Source organism: Primulina huaijiensis, chromosome 2 (assembly GCF_012295235.1).
Source record: "Primulina huaijiensis isolate GDHJ02 chromosome 2, ASM1229523v2, whole genome shotgun sequence".
Taxonomy (NCBI): Eukaryota; Viridiplantae; Streptophyta; class Magnoliopsida; order Lamiales; family Gesneriaceae; genus Primulina; species Primulina huaijiensis.
In genome coordinates, this window is record NC_133307.1 from 2,215,501 (window position 1) to 2,231,218 (window position 15,718).

The 15,718-nt window shown below is 35.7% G+C and overlaps 2 protein-coding genes across 4 annotated transcripts; both read right to left on the reverse strand.

Moving 5' to 3' along the window:
- Positions 1–857: 857 nt before the first annotated feature.
- LOC140963792 (uncharacterized) lies at positions 858–2,527 on the reverse strand. 2 transcript variants are annotated; one of them, XM_073423202.1, is made up of 4 exons: positions 2,435–2,514; positions 1,640–2,210; positions 1,299–1,524; positions 858–1,123 (listed from the first exon to the last, which is right to left on the reverse strand). In XM_073423202.1, exons 2-4 carry the CDS (start codon positions 2,195–2,197, stop codon positions 1,053–1,055), a joined length of 855 nt encoding a protein of 284 aa, XP_073279303.1. In that variant the 5' UTR covers positions 2,198–2,210; positions 2,435–2,514; the 3' UTR covers positions 858–1,052. The 2 variants fall into 2 exon arrangements, with proteins under 2 accessions (XP_073279303.1, XP_073279295.1); XM_073423194.1 differs by having other exon boundaries at positions 1,640–2,527.
- An 803-nt stretch (positions 2,528–3,330) lies between these two features.
- Positions 3,331–11,342, reverse strand: LOC140963804 (protein disulfide isomerase pTAC5, chloroplastic). Of its 2 annotated transcripts, XM_073423221.1 has the most exons (8): positions 10,897–11,342; positions 5,983–6,189; positions 5,147–5,242; positions 4,914–5,048; positions 4,251–4,482; positions 4,110–4,147; positions 3,736–3,844; positions 3,331–3,487 (listed from the first exon to the last, which is right to left on the reverse strand). In XM_073423221.1, the coding sequence occupies exons 1-7, from the start codon at positions 11,314–11,316 to the stop codon at positions 3,749–3,751; spliced, it is 1,224 nt and encodes a 407-aa protein (XP_073279322.1). In that variant the 5' UTR covers positions 11,317–11,342; the 3' UTR covers positions 3,331–3,487; positions 3,736–3,748. The 2 variants fall into 2 exon arrangements, with proteins under 2 accessions (XP_073279322.1, XP_073279315.1); XM_073423214.1 differs by lacking the exon at positions 3,331–3,487 and having other exon boundaries at positions 3,584–3,844.
- Positions 11,343–15,718: the final 4,376 nt, after the last annotated feature.

Here is a 15,718-nt window from a genome sequence, read left to right on the forward strand (position 1 = left end):
AGTTAATCTATGGAGCTTAGTTTTCAAGTTTTATCTCGCGTATTGCTTATCCAGGAGCCACCCGAGAGTGAGACTAGGAGTTGTCCGAGTATCGCCCGATTTCCTACACTCCCTATCGCGTTTTAAGCCAAACAAAATCCGTAAGTGGGTTTTCTCCTTTGTTTTCTTTTGTTTTTGATATTATTAAATAAAATTGCACACTTACATTTATTTAAGTGGCCCTTGATATTTACACTCTTTTAATAAATATGGTCCACTTATTTGATTATTTTTAAAGTGGACTTTTGAATATATAAATTATTATATAAAGGATTTGGCTCACTTATTTTCTTTTTAAATGAGCATGATATATTTCGAAAATAAATTAAATATGACTTTGAAAATTCGATCGGCATGATATATTCGTTTCCATTTGTTATGAAATCCCCTGAATTATTCGTTGTTCGATATCAGTTATAATATTTGAAAGCATGTTGAATTATTTGAAATGCACTGTAATGATTCGATTTAGAAATGGTAAAGGAAATTCCGAACTTTGATATTCTCTGTTTAGGCCCTGATGCGGTGGGTTATAATAACCGTTCCTTTGGCCTCGCCCCTTAGAGGAGTAACATATAGGGGACTGATCAGTAAAACCATAGAAAATGAGATGATTTTCAGTGCTATATTCGTATTTTGTTAGTATTTGATTCAACATGCTTAATATTGAAATTACGATAATTTATTCGTATGTATATCCTCGATATTTGTTATGCACGATCGGCCCCCATTTACTGAGTATTTCCCAAAATACTCACCCCTTACATTCCCACCCAGATAAGAACGAGGAACAAACTGAGAATGAAGAGCANATGTAGCAGAATGCAAGCCATTACTATACGATTCTGAACTTTCAAGGGGTAAAACGATGGGCTACGAAGAATAGCCCACCGTCTTTTCAATAACCCAAATGCTCTTTCAATAACATTACGAGCATGACAATGTTTAGAGTTGAAAAACTCTTTGTAATTCTGGGGTGCAAAAGAACCGCTCACCCACTGATCCATATGGTATCAAGTTCTCCTATACGGCGTCAAGAATCCTTCAACGTTTGGGTAGCCATTATCGCACAAGTAATAACATCCTGTCATTTGACAATAGTATTAAAAGTTAACGAGAACAAATAAAAAATTCCAAAAGTGACTTACCAACAAAGTATATTTCTAACCTCTTGAAATCTTTAGCACATCCTTCTAACGAAACATAATCAAAAACACATTTACACTCCTTAAGAGCACTTACGACAGAGAAGTTCTAACCTCTTGGAATCTTTATCCCATCTTGGCGATTAACTGCATCACGTAGAACACGAGCGTCTGTCGCTGATCCTTCCCATCCGATTAGTGTGTAAATAAACTGCATGTCACGATTGCATATCCCCATAACATTTATTGTTGATGTTCCTTTTCTATTTCTGTATTTCTTTTTGTCTTTATTTGGTACTTGGACACTTATATACGTTCCATCCAATGCACCCAAACAACCCTATTATGTATGTTGTTCATACACTTCAAATTAGTCGCAAAAACATTTGTGTTTGCTATGCTTCAGATGATGAATTTAAATGCATGACGTCTATATAATGAGTAAAGACACTTACCTTGAACCATTTCCACGTATTGTTGGAGCAATTCTCATCCACTGGAATTGGTTTCACAAGTAGTAGGGGGTGTATTTTGAGAATCGAACGGAGTACTTCGTGGAAATGAGAGCTCGCTGTTTGTCCACTTCGTAAATAATCATGACCAATTACTCTAACTTTCTTGTGATGTGCTAAAATAGATAAAAACATTGACGCATTCTCCTCAATACGAACATATCTCGAATCCACTACGCCACTCACATTTTTTACCAAATAACAAAGACGTGCAAATGCATTACGATCCATTCTCAAATTCAAAACACACTGCACATCTCCTAATTCAATAATCCTATGTAGATGGTTGATTTGAGCAGGTATTCTCCCAGTAAAATTGTAAGAACGGTCTCTTCTACGGTATCTACGAGGCGACCGTGCTACAAACTTCGTCAAAAAACGTGTTAACAACACTAAGAACATGAAGGACCTGCTCAAATGTTGGTGTACCGCTACAAATGTTGCGATGTGACGATGTACTTCAGCCATGACAGAAAGATTTATGCCACAAGTTCTAACCATTTAAAGTGGTCTACTAAAAACCAAGAACACCATATAACAACGTATATCGCAAAAAGTATATAAGCTGTACAACAAAAAAATCCATAAGAAAGAGGAAGTAAGTACTACGAAAATGTAACGAAACCAACAAAAATACAGAGAAGTGAACAAAGTAGGTTCTTTCTCCTTCGTCTCGGAAAAAACACAAACAAAATAATCAGATCTTCTGTAAAAATGATGGATACGAAAATATCTAACCCTTTGTAAGAAGATAGTAGATGGCTTCCAGTTTTATTCTTACAGGAATTTCATGGATGCTGTATTCCCATTTACGGCTGCGGAAAGAAGAAAAATGAGATTTCTCGGCGAATGTTGTAATAAATGCGGTAAAATGTGTTTGTGTACCTACATGGAACTGTACATATTGCATATAATTGTCTTGGGTTGCAGATGGTATTGATAATATATGCCATACAGTACATTGTAACGGGCCCATACACAAGCACACATACATTCTCTTCGTACCAATCATGGTACTAAATCTGAATTTAACACAAAATAACCACTTATACAGGTTACCAAACGGTACCTAAGGTGTCTTTAATATTTAAGCACCCTGATCAAAGCCTTCCAATGAAACTCACTTGGATTTTTTGTGAATCACTCAACTTATTTATCGCACAGGACGATGTTCGGTTAAGTACAATTTGTAATTTATATAAGGTTTCCAATAATTATAGAGTATTTTAGCTAGGATATTGGTTCCCCATTATTCTTACCCAAATGAATGCTCATGTCCATAAGCATCTTTACTGGAGAAAGTCGAATGAATTAAACTTCTTCAAAACTGTCTCAACATAATGAGATTGAGACATAAAATTAATCTTTCAAATCCCTCCCCAAATCAAATTCATCGATTCAAGTACAATTTATTTTTTTTATTCACGTTTGATTTATGTTCTCAACTAGGAAGAGAGATGTCATTATAAAGAATAGATTAATAACATATTTTGAAATTAATTTGATAAATAATTAAAAATACAATGGTACTTTATTAAATTAATATATCCTCCATCATCTGGTATACAAAACATAAAAAATTATCTGAAGAACTAAAGTGGAATTTAATATCCCTCACTTACTCAATCCAAACACAAACTAAATTTAAAATCTTTATTGTGATTATCTAATTACAATTGTTAAGTTCACTCCTACCCCAGATCTATCGAGTCACCGATCTTCGTGTGATCTTGTATCATAGTCTGAAATCCTGGATCCATCACAGAAGTTGTGGTTCCTGGATATTAAGAGCTGAAAGTCGATAGACTCGGTTACGACCAATTTCTAAGGACACCCCACATGTTTCTAAGCAACATAAAAAAGGGAGTGGAAGGAGTTTTTGTCACGTATTCTGGAAAAGCATGTGGCTTCTGTATTCATATTAAACTTCAAAAAATAAAAAAAAAATAAAAAAACTTTTTCTTCTGCTTGTGAAACAACACATTTCTATATATGGAACAAGAAGAACAAATCAAGTGTCTCCTATGCAGTGTGTGTGCATATTATAAAGCATCAGCAATCGTTGCTCCCCCCACATTCATCACATGTGGTGAATCCGAGACCTTCACAGTAAGGGCATTTTGTTCCTTCATCTATCCACTCCAGAAACTGCACCACATATCTTACTCATTAGGGAAAAAAACGTGACATGTCAAAGAACGACGCTATCGCAACCACCTCATTTTAAGTCTAAATACAGACACACTCCTAGTATGTAAGTGGCATAAATGTAATGTTATATTAACAACAATAATGTGCCTTAGGGTCTCCAAATCGCATAGGATGCTCCATGTATATTTAAACCAATGAAGTCTGGCTACCACAAATTGTAATAGAAATGAAGAACTACGACAAGGTTAAGGCATTTTCTAACCTGTGGCTCAATGTTTGGCTCACCCGTTCCATCACATTCTGCCGAAAAAAGCCAACAAAATTCTTAGCTATGGATAAATGAAAATTAGGAAATTATATAAATTTTGTAAACCAGGAAAGTATGAAAGAAAAGTCTGTGTACCCATGCACAAAACACGTCCCTCTCCACGACATGCAAGGCACTTTACTACTGTAGCATTGCTGCTGCCAGTCTTGATTGGTCCAGTTCGTTTGCTACTTCCAGAAAGTCTTGAAGGTTCTTCCCATCGATTCTCTCCAAGAAGAAAGACTCGTGGAGATTTGGAAAATTCACCTTGTATCTTCTGAACTTCAGATATACTGGTAGTGGAAGAGATTGGGGCTCCATTTTCGCTCTTCGAGAAATATATGATAAAAGCGTTATATGAGCCCTAGTCTACGATATATTCCAGATCATTTAAATTTTAAAATTACATGAACTGCCTAAAAATTAAAAATTAGATAAACAGACTACATAACCATGTTTATAATATGTTCAACTGCCCCGTGGAAGTATTTATGTTTCGCATCGGCATTTTAAAATAAATTATGGTTCAAAATGAAAAAAACATATCTTATTATGAAGGCTTTCTAATTTATATCTCGGGCTGCAAAAGAAGGAGCAAGGATTCATTAATATCTCGGCTTTCATGTTCATATGATGCCAGTAGTTTTCTAGAAAAATGGATTTCTCAGTCTTCGGGAGATAGACCTACAATAATATTATCTACCTCCGGTTTTCTCAATCAGAATAGCAAAACATCACATTTCAAGAAATTCACAGCACCTTCATTGCACCAGCAGATTTATTTTCTTTATTTTTGGTCTTTCCAGGGCCAGAACTTCCGAATTTTTGCTCCATAAACAAGTGTTCCAGAAGTTCTGGAGTCATTATGCCATCTTCTCGTGCTCCTATAGAGGACTGTCAAGAAAATTAGGAGAAGGTAGCAACTAATTTAGGCAGAAGAACTTGATTCTTGATGAGTTTTTACTTAGATTTTCTAGTAAAGCACGACATACTTGCCAGGTTTTTACAGCGCGCTCGGTTCCACTTGAGAAGCTAGAAAATTCAATGTCCTCTTCACCGGAATAGAATCCAAGTTTCTGCAAAGCTTCCTGTCATAGATGACATAAAATAGAATAACCATCATATAATCTGTCTTTTCTCCTCAATTTTCTCAACACAATCGCACTATACACTCATACAGTACACTAGCCGTTGCATAAACTTTCACCAAACCATCCAAACATTATCACAAATTTTTTCATAGTCAACCCATCCCGATTTCTCATCCAAAAAATAAATTAATAGCAAAGAAATCAACCACAAAAATAAGTCGTGAACAAACACCAAGTAAACATGTCTTAACAAGTAAAACGCCAATTGAAAGTCTTAGCATGTGCTATCTCAAAACACATTTACTTTAATTAATAAGAACACGGCTCACTAGATCAACTGCTGGTCAAGTAAACGACCATGTAGCATGGTACAGAATTAACTGGAAAATATTCACCTGCTCACCACCGTACTAGCCTTAAATCAACTTTCAACTGAAACTCGAAGGGAAGCTGTTTATCTATTTTTGTAGCAATATGCAATGGACTATTCCCATGTATTATAGAACACTTTGCATATCCTTGGTTCAAGTCACATAGTAGAAAGAACAAGTTGAAGAATACTTCCAAGACAGTGTAGTAGTCACATATAATATAAAAACAATCACACTCTTAACTTGTTTAAAGCCTTCTATTCAGGAACTTTAGGTTTTGCTTGACATGGGTGGAATATGTCTCCTTCCTAGTAAATTTCATGGAGGAAAAAATATCGAAGAACAAAATAGAAGCTCACAGCATACCTGCAAGGCTCGTACTTCTTCTCCTTCTGATCCATTCCTCAATTTCACCCTCCTTTTCGCTATCTCCTTTCCATCGGAAACACTTATTACTTCCTTAATGACAACTTCCTCATCTTTTATAGCTGCCTCGACCACTAGTGGCACGGCACTCGAACCACTCTCAGTAATTCTATTTAAAGTTTTCCCCGAATCTCCATCCTTCAGAACCTGCAGAAAAACTGAAGTATTCATCACCATCAAAATCATGCTGTCACTCACACGGAATCACCTGAGAACCAATGGCCATACATAGGAAGAAACACAAATAAAAATAAATAATTTTCATTACAACGAGAGTTATGTGTCATGTGATACTTGCAACAACTATAATCTACTGTATCGAACTTTAGAATATATTTTACTCAGCATCTTAAGTTAAATTGAGATCACTTTGTGCAAGAAGTTTCATTACGAACAAAGTTCTAAATCTCATAAAAACTTTGATCATATGTTCATGAAGAAAGGGATCACGTCTGTCTGTCTATGATGAGACTACAGAACTCAATATTTCTAGGCTCTAAAACATGAATGTTAAGCAATGTTTCAACCACTAAAATAATACTTATGTTTCATGATATAACAAAAGCAGGATCCACGGCGACAATTGCACTCTTTTAAAAAGAAACTACATGTCGTTTTGGTTTTACTGAGAGTCACCCACAATCACTCAATTTCCTCCCCTCTTCCCAGTTCCTGGCTCCATCCCAGTTTGATGGAAAAATATTATTGAAACCCCATCTGAGCTATGAACTAAATCTCATTAGTGGAAAAACCTAATTAAAAAGCACACTTTACTGTCCGTACAAATTTAAAGTAACGTTTACGGTCAATATCAGAAACATATCTAAAAATTACCTAGATTTTTTCTAGAACCAATTATGTAACTCTGTCTTATCCCTAGTCAGTTTAAAATTGATGTTTGGAATGATCTGTACGGGGCTATGATGAAGTCCTATAGGAACTTGGGTTGACGATTTTTGTATAACGATAACGGATACATGCTACAAAAACATGTTGTGCAGGCTTGTTTGCGTGAATCCATAAGTGACACAACACAACACAAAGCTGAGGAGCCAAAGAAAAATCAGTTTTATTGCGAATATTGCAACTGGACGGAACATGCTAAATCCACATGCTACAAGCTGATTGGATATCCTCCAGGATATCGCTTCTATGGACAGCAACCTCGTGTTGATAATAGAAGGAATCCAAAGGGCTATGTAAAACCAAAGAAGCCTGCTGTAGCAGTGAACTAATTGGAAGAAAATAATCCTAAGGAATTGACCGCTGATAGCATTTCCTCTGTTCCGGTTTTTATCCAAGAACAATATGCTGAGATGATGAAGTTATTGGGAGGCCATAGCGCCCATAGCTTGAATACTCCAGCTGCTAATATGGTAGGTAATGTGCCTCTGAAATTTTGTACTGATTGGATTATAGACACTGGTGCAAATGAACACATGACTACATGTCCATCATTGTTGCAAAGTGCTAAGTCCATGGTCAATTCCTCTAGTTCTGTCAGATTGCCAAATGATAATAAGATTTTCATCAGTAACATTGGCTCAGTACCCTTGTCTCCATCAATTACCTAGCATAATGTGCTTTGTGTCCCTCATTTTCAATTCAATCTTCTAGCCGTTTTAAGTTTACCAAAGCTCATAGTTGTTTTGTCACCTTTTTCCATGTTTTTGCCTGTTTCAGGATTTAACGAGTGGGAGGATAGTTGGGATTGGTAAAGAAGAGAATGGGTTGTATCATCTTATCAATCAACTATTTCAGCACTCCAGCTCCTTTTGCATTGTGACTTCCTTACCTTCTTTTAATTCCAGTTGTAATACCTTGCATTACCAGAATAATTTTGTGTGTTAGGATTCTATTTCTGTTGAATGTGATACTTGGCACAAAAGATAAGGACATATGTCTGTTTCCAGGATGTTTTTGTTACCTTTTCTATCAAAGAATATATAATTAAAACATTATTCTATTTGTCCTCAATCGAAGCCATCTAAGTTGGCATTTCCAAAGGTTAGCTTGACAAAATCTTTGTCCCCTTTTCAACTCGTACATATGGACATTTAGGGTCCATTTAGTAAACCTGCATATAATGGAGATTTTTGATGATTTTTCAAGAGGAACTTGGGTTTTTCTCATGCTGTCTAAGCTGGATGTATTCAGGATCCTTAAGCAATTTTTTGCTTTAGTGAACACCCAATTTTCTGCTCGAATTAAGTCCATTAGATCAGACAATGCAACTGATTTTTTCAAATCTGAGTGTAGTAAATTTTTTGCCTCAGAGGGTGTTGTTCATTTCAGCTCTTGTCCTTATACACCACAACAAAATGGGGTGGTTGAGCACAAACACATACACATCCTTGGCATAGCCCGATCCTTAAGATTTCAAGCTTCTCTTCTTCTAAGATTTTGGGGTGATTGTGTATCGACATCAGTTTACCTTATCAACAGAACACCAAGTCCTGTCCTAGGGAACAAAACACCTTTCGAAATCTTATTTCACAAAGTTCCATCATACAATCATCTTAAAACTTTATGATGTCTTTGTTATGTTACTTCCCCCACCATTAGGAACAAATTTTCTGCTCGTGCCACAACTTGTGTTTTTATGGGATATTCTTGTGTCTAGACGGGATATAAAGTCATGAATCTTCAAAGCATGAAAGTTGTTGTCTCACGAGATATTGTTTCTCATGAGGACTTGTTCCTTTTTTGCCACGAACGTGCCTTTTGTTCCTCCATGTCCACCTTCATCCACTTGTCCAGAAAAGTTTCCAATAGATGATTGTCCCCTTCCACCTGCAAATGAGTCTCCAGTTTTGCCTTTACATAATAATGATGTTTTTCCACCATTGAGAAGATCTTGCAGGACAAGAACAGCTCCTCTGTAGACACAAGATTTTTCTTGTCCTACATTCCTCAAAGTAATTCAACTCAGTGCATGTATCCAATCTCTTAACACCTTCCTTATTTTAAATTCTCTCCTTCCTATCAAAGCTTTATGGATGCCATTTCTTCAGCTTCAGAGCCTCGATTTTACGATGAGGCAGCAAAAGATCCTAGATGGAAAAAGGCTATGGAATTAGAGCTTGCGGCCTTGGATTCTAAACATACTTGGGATGAAGTTGATCTTCCTGATAATGTTAAATCCATTGGTTGTCGATGTGTGTACAAAGTCAAGTATCATCCGGATGGGACATTCGATAAATTCAAAGCCCCGGGAATTGATTTCCATGATTTATTTCTCCTACTACCAAAATTGTCACCATCAGATGCTTGCGTAGTTTGGCAGGAACTAATAACTTGTCTCTTACACAAATGGATGTGGCTAATGCCTTTATTCAAGGTGAATTGGATGAGGAGATATTTATGAGGCTTCCGCTTGGCTATCACACTCGAGGTCATCATAAAGTGTGTCGTTTGCGCAAGTCGCTATATGGTCTTAAGCAGGCTTCAAGGCAGTGGAATCATACATTTCCAGGGATAATGCATGCTGCTGGTTACACACAATTCCACCATGATCACTCTTTCTTTACAAGATGAGATTCTCAGCATGTCACTATCCTAGCTGTTTATGTGGATGACATTGTCATCACAGGGAGTAGTGAGGAGTTGATTGCAGCTTTGAAACAATTTTTGCACTCTCATTTACAAATTCGAGATCTTGGCAATTGAAATATTTTTTGGGGATTGAGATTTCTCAATCACTTGAAAGAATTTATCTCAATCCACGCAAATATGCATTGGAACTCATTGAGGATATGGGTATAGCTGGGAGCAAACCATTTGATATGCCTATGGAACAAAATAAGAAATTGACAACTGTGGGGATGGATACCATTATCGAACAAGTTTAACCTAATTGTTCTCATGATCCTTTACTGAGCAATCCAGATTCCTATCAAAGGTTGGTTGATCGTTTCAATCTTACTATCACACAACCTGATTTTTGTTATGTAGTTCAGCATCTTAGCCAATTCATGCATTCACCAAAGAAATCTCACATGGATGCTGTTATTCGAGTGGTAAAATATCTCAATTGTTCTCCTGGCTTGTGTATTTTGTTGAAAGCATAAAATTCTATGTCCCTTTTCGCTTATTGTGATTCTGATGGGGCATCTTGCCTATGTCTCGACGTTCATTGACTAGATTCTGTATTAAACTTGGTGATTCCTTATTACCTTGGTGAACCGAGAAGCAAAATACAGTGTCAAGTTCTTCGGCCGAAGCCGAACACCAAGCTATGGTCACTACCACCTGTGAAATTGTTTGGAATCATGGGATTTTGCATGATATGGAGGTCACTCAGCCAACAACTCTTTACCGTGACAATAAGACAGCACTTCACATTGACTCTAATGCGATGTATCATGAGCATACTAAACATATTGAGATAGATTTTCACTTGGTCCGTAAGAAAATCAAGATGGGACTCCTTCAAACTGCTCGCATTTCGACCACAGATCAAATTACAGACATCTTTACCCAGAGCTTGGGGGAAGATCAGCATCGTTATCCGCTATCCAAGCTTGGTACTCGAAACTTGTATGAAGCTTGAGGGGTGTATGTTGGTTATATAGTTGGGTATAAACGTGCTTTGCTTTTCAAAGTTTTCTTTTATTTTCTTCAATTAAAGTAACACTTACACAGTTACTTGGGCTTGCTGTATAAATAATTGTATTCATCTCTTCTGATAGATAATTTTTCGAACAATACTGAAGAAAATTTCATTTAAATTCTTCACATTTTAACAATTTCATATATAAAGAAAGTATCACAAATAAAAAAAAAATGAACAATCCAAATGATAAGAATACAAAAAAAAAAAGAAAAAAAAAAGAACCCCATTTCTTAACATACCTGCAGTAATTTAGCAATATTTCCTACAGTGTCAGAAACCGAGGCTGCTGGAAAAGAATTGAGCTGCTCAAGTTCTTGTACTCTAAGCTTAAGGCTGTTTATTTCTTGAACCAACCGCTGGCGTTCTTCCTTCCACCTTCCCTCCTCCCTGAGCCACCGTTGCTCCTCCCTCAACCACCTCTGCTCCTCCCTCAGCCACCGCGCTTCTTCCTGAGGACCGTACCCAATTGGGTTCTGGTTTGAAGGTGGAAATGAGAAGCATATGTGGGATTTCGACAATGATTTCAAGGGTGTTGAACTTATCAAATGCGGGTTGTGGAGTAGAGGGAGCGTAAAATATGAAGTTAGAGGCAATATAGATGACATTACCGATGTCGAAGGAGCTACGCTGTGAGGAAGAGGTGTATGAACAGATTTCATGGGGGGCGGAGGGGGGGGGGGCTGTTTGGATTTGAGTTCGAGAGGAAGATATTTGCAAGGATTTTTTGACGGTTGAGTGGTTAAAAATAAGTTAACATTGGCAAGATATTTGGAAAATTAGTTAATTTAGTTACTCTCAATTTGATAAATGTCAACCAATTTTATGCAGTAAAAAAAGTCATAGCTTGATATAGAATACATCATTTTCTTTTGGAAACTTATTACAATGCATGATTTCATATTTTCATATGGTTTCATTATTAAAAATAATTAGACTTGAAGAATTAGTTAATCAACTAGTAATGTAACTTTAAAAAATGATGTGGTCATATATGTTCATATAAATTTATGCTATATAAATCGTCCAACTATAATTACAAATTGACATAAATTTTAGTGCGAGCACATAAAAATAATTTAGGTGCGGATCAAAATACAAAAGGTAAAATCTTTTATTTGTATCTATTATCATACACAAAAACCCATTTGAGATCGTATCAGAGATCAAATTTGTGATATGGATATCAGATCTCACCTTAGTGCAAAACTATCATTTTTTGATTGTTATGTTATGATAAAATATTTTGTAATATATGAAAATTATTATTTTTTATGTAAAAAAATATTATTTTTTAATGCTCGTATTGACCGCTCATCTAACTGAGAAATCTTGATAATCTTAAGCGTTCAAACTATATTTTATTTATATCGTAAAGTTCATGCGTATGCCACACCATTTCTGAAAGTAAATAACAGGGCAAGTGATCACAAGATTTTCATCTTTAATACATATTATTTTTTTAGATCTAAAATTTTGATATATGTTGATTAAACTCATCGAAAATACAATAAATCCACGACCCATACTTAGTAGATTGAAAACACTCAACAAGCATGTCCAAGCTCAGCTAGCCCGAATGAATACGTACCCATAGCGCTCGTACTCAGCACGCCTCATTAAATATTAACTAGCATGCAATAATAAAACTTAATAAACCATAATCAAAACCTTAAACAAAGGAAACGATAACATAATCCAACATAACCATGATATACCCGCTATGCCAATGGTAAACCTGAGTATCAGTATAATATAACTAAATCGAATAGATGTCTGAAACAAAACCCTTAAACAACAACAGATAAACCTCCTATGGTTTTTGATCTCCACTCCAAGCTAGACGCCGCCCTAGTCGTCTGATTCTTCCAAGCCTGAACATGCCCCTTGGAATATGGTATCCAAGATGAAATCAAGAACATGAGCGACAAATTGCTCAGTACGTACAACATGAGTATACATCGCTCAGTACGTACACTATGAGTATACAAACATATATGTGCATGCATAAACCATGGACTGGGTATCAAGGATCAAGTGGATATCTCTTACTCAGACTAAGACGCCTAGGGTGCAGCACGCTAATCCGCCGAGACAGTTGGTGGCTCACACCCTCTAACTAGACATGGACCTGCAATGTCATGGAAGCACGCTAATCTGTCGAAACAATGGGTGGCTCGCGGTACCCGACGTCTAAGAAACAAGACTGAGCGACACTACTAGATCAAGACTATCTCAAAGGATACATTCTTAACATTATATGCAAATGCCGCATAAATATCAATGACCGATAAAACATGCATAATATGACAAGTAAATGCAACATATAATCGTGCATACTCAGCTGGATATCTCAGTTTGTACTTATATATACCTCTAAAACTGGTCTGGGATACTCGATGTCTACCCTATGTCTTAGACATCATAATCATTATTGATATTACTTTATATACTTGCTTATAACATGATTTTTATCCCTCAATTATAAGGCACTCAGATCATACCTTCGTCCGTAGTTAGCTCTTTGGAGACGATAACCTCATAACTAGGGATGTAAACGAACTAAACAGTTCGCGAGTTATTCGGAACTCGGCTAGATAAAAGCTCGTTTGAGTTAATTTGTTAATTATATTAAACAAAGCTCGAGATTGATTCGAGCTCGAGAATTTAATCAAATCAAGCTCAAGTCTAAGGATATTGGGCTTGTGATAAACATATTCGTTAATAAGATCGCGAGCTTGAGCTCGGCTTGTTTAGGCGGCGTGTAAAGTCGAGCGCTGAGCTCGGCTCATTTGTTGAGTTGTCAAATAAATATTATTATTATGCCATTGAAAAGAATTGAACACAAGACCTTATTTAAATAAAGAAGAATTCACACCACTTAGCCACAATTACATTTTTAATCTTACTTGTATATCATTATACTAAAATGTTCTTTAAAACACAATAAATAAAATAAATTAACAGAAATACACCGACTTGTTCTTTTTTCCTTGAAAATTTACGTCACTGAGTCATATGCGCGTTGAGTAACTTCACAAGTTATTATACCAAAATATTATTTTAAATTGAATATAATGAATTTATATTGATTAAAAAATTGCAATCTAAATTATAGGATGATATAATATCATTATAATTTAGATTTTAATTTTTTATGAGTCTATGATGGTTAATTAAAATTTTTACATGCTAAATTGATACGTCATTCGACAGTAATTAAACATTAATTAATATTTTAAGTTAATTATATTGAATTTATTTCATAATGATGTGCTGTCGTCGAGCCACTATATTTAAATTCGTACTTTCAAATATAACGAGTGTAATTGTGAGTAAAGTTGAATCCACAATAAACGGGAAATTTTTTTCTTTCATGGAAATACAATTAAAAAATGGGGATTTCTTTGATGTGAACTAAATAAAGTATTAAAACTAAAATTAACAAACACTGAGAAATAATAAATCTAAACGAGAATTAAACAACTAAAATGAATATAATGGAAGGAAGAATTCAATCTTACCAAATTATGATTCAAGAAGGTTCTAATATTCAATTGTATCATTGCCATCGGTCAACAAATTATTCATTCATGCAGTTTCAAGTAATTAATCTTAGAATTATAGAGATAACTGCTAAAATTCTTGTGTTATCCTATATGAGATAAGATAGATTATTCCAATTATTGCAATGTTATTTATATGGTGGTATCAGTGAAGAATATTTGATAATGAGTTTTATATTTTTATTGTTGTTGTGTTGTGAGATAATTGGTAATAGATTTTATGGTGATGTTATTTACATTTGTTATTTGGATGCTAGATTTAGTATTTTGGGATATTCAATAATATACCGAGTTTATATTTTTTTAGCTTTTATATTTGTCGTTTGGTTATTTATGAATGAATTTACACTTTTATGTCTAATTTAAAATTAGTTCATAGATATATTTAATTTTAACAAGCTTGAATCAAGCTCAAACTCGAGCTCAATTGTATGCTTTACGAGATCGAAAACGCGCCTAGCTCAAGTCAGGCTTGTTAAGCATGATAAGCGAGCTATTAATAAACCAAGCTTGAGCCCGGCTTGATTAACATGATAAACAAGCTTTTAACGAGCTGAGCTCGAGCTTTTCGCGAGCTTAGTAATTTCAAGACAATTCGAGCTCGAGCCTGATGATAAAAGCTTGAATCGAACTAGAGCCAAGCTCGAGCCTCTATCAATCTTAAACGAGCCAAGATCAAGCCTAATATTGTTTGGCTTAGTTTTGATTGTTTACATCTCTACTTGTAACTCAAATCTCGAGTTGCCGCCTACTCCGTGAGCTTTGCGCAACCCTTCCGGACTTCAAGAATAGTTGGAAAAGCCTGGAATGCACTGGAAATCGAGAGGAAATCTTGCAAATGGTGTATAAATCTAAATCCCCAATTCCATGTATATAGGAGGAATTTGGAAGCTACGACCCGAGTTCGGAAGCTCTAAACACACCATCCAGTGACATGTCGCCGTCGTTTGGATACCTCATCAGACGCGTGACTTTGGAAGGTCCGAACTATGAAGTGCTGATGCTCGTTCGACACGATACTTCAGAATCTCCGAGTTGCCTACGGACGTTCGTTCTGGGCTTGAAAGTTCTGATCCTATTCGACAGTTCCGAACGATTTTCCGTTGATTCCAAACTTACTACTGAATAATTACTTCCATTGGCTTAAGCAATGACACTTAATCATAGTTAAACTATACTTTATTGATAAATGAACTTGGGTCATTACATTCTCTCCTCATATAAAAGATTTTGTTCCCAAAATTTCATCTGGTGTAAATTCCAATGGAACTGTGACATTCTATAACTTCCAACGGTGGCAGTTTATCCCAACGCATATAATTTTCTCTAGTTGTTCTAATCAACCATGCAATTTCGCAAGTCTTACCTTTACTCCCTCAGCTAGGTCCTACCATTTAATTGTAAGCATCCCTTATTCCTTATGTGGTTAAGAACTTTGCCTTATATAATCCAATGTCTACATAATTTCTTCTCTTTTAGGTGATTAACCACTGATAGT

What these genes read in the sequence shown, in the direction of transcription:
- LOC140963792 (XM_073423194.1), bottom strand. Translation starts at nt 2,197, where the DNA reads ATGGTTAGAACTTGTGGCATAAATCTTTCTGTCATGGCTGAAGTACAT. An exon ending in ATACGTGGAAATGGTTCAAG is followed by an intron (nt 1,525 to 1,639) that starts GTAAGTGTCTTT and finishes CATACATAATAG; the next exon opens with GGTTGTTTGGGTGCATTGGA. An exon ending in TGGGATAAAGATTCCAAGAG is followed by an intron (nt 1,124 to 1,298) that starts GTTAGAACTTCT and finishes GTCAAATGACAG; the next exon opens with GATGTTATTACTTGTGCGAT.
- LOC140963804 (XM_073423221.1), bottom strand. Translation starts at nt 11,316, where the DNA reads ATGAAATCTGTTCATACACCTCTTCCTCACAGCGTAGCTCCTTCGACA. An exon ending in GCGCTGTAAAAACCTGGCAA is followed by an intron (nt 5,049 to 5,146) that starts GTATGTCGTGCT and finishes TTTTCTTGACAG; the next exon opens with TCCTCTATAGGAGCACGAGA. An exon ending in AGCCAAACATTGAGCCACAG is followed by an intron (nt 3,845 to 4,109) that starts GTTAGAAAATGC and finishes TATGTGGTGCAG; the next exon opens with TTTCTGGAGTGGATAGATGA.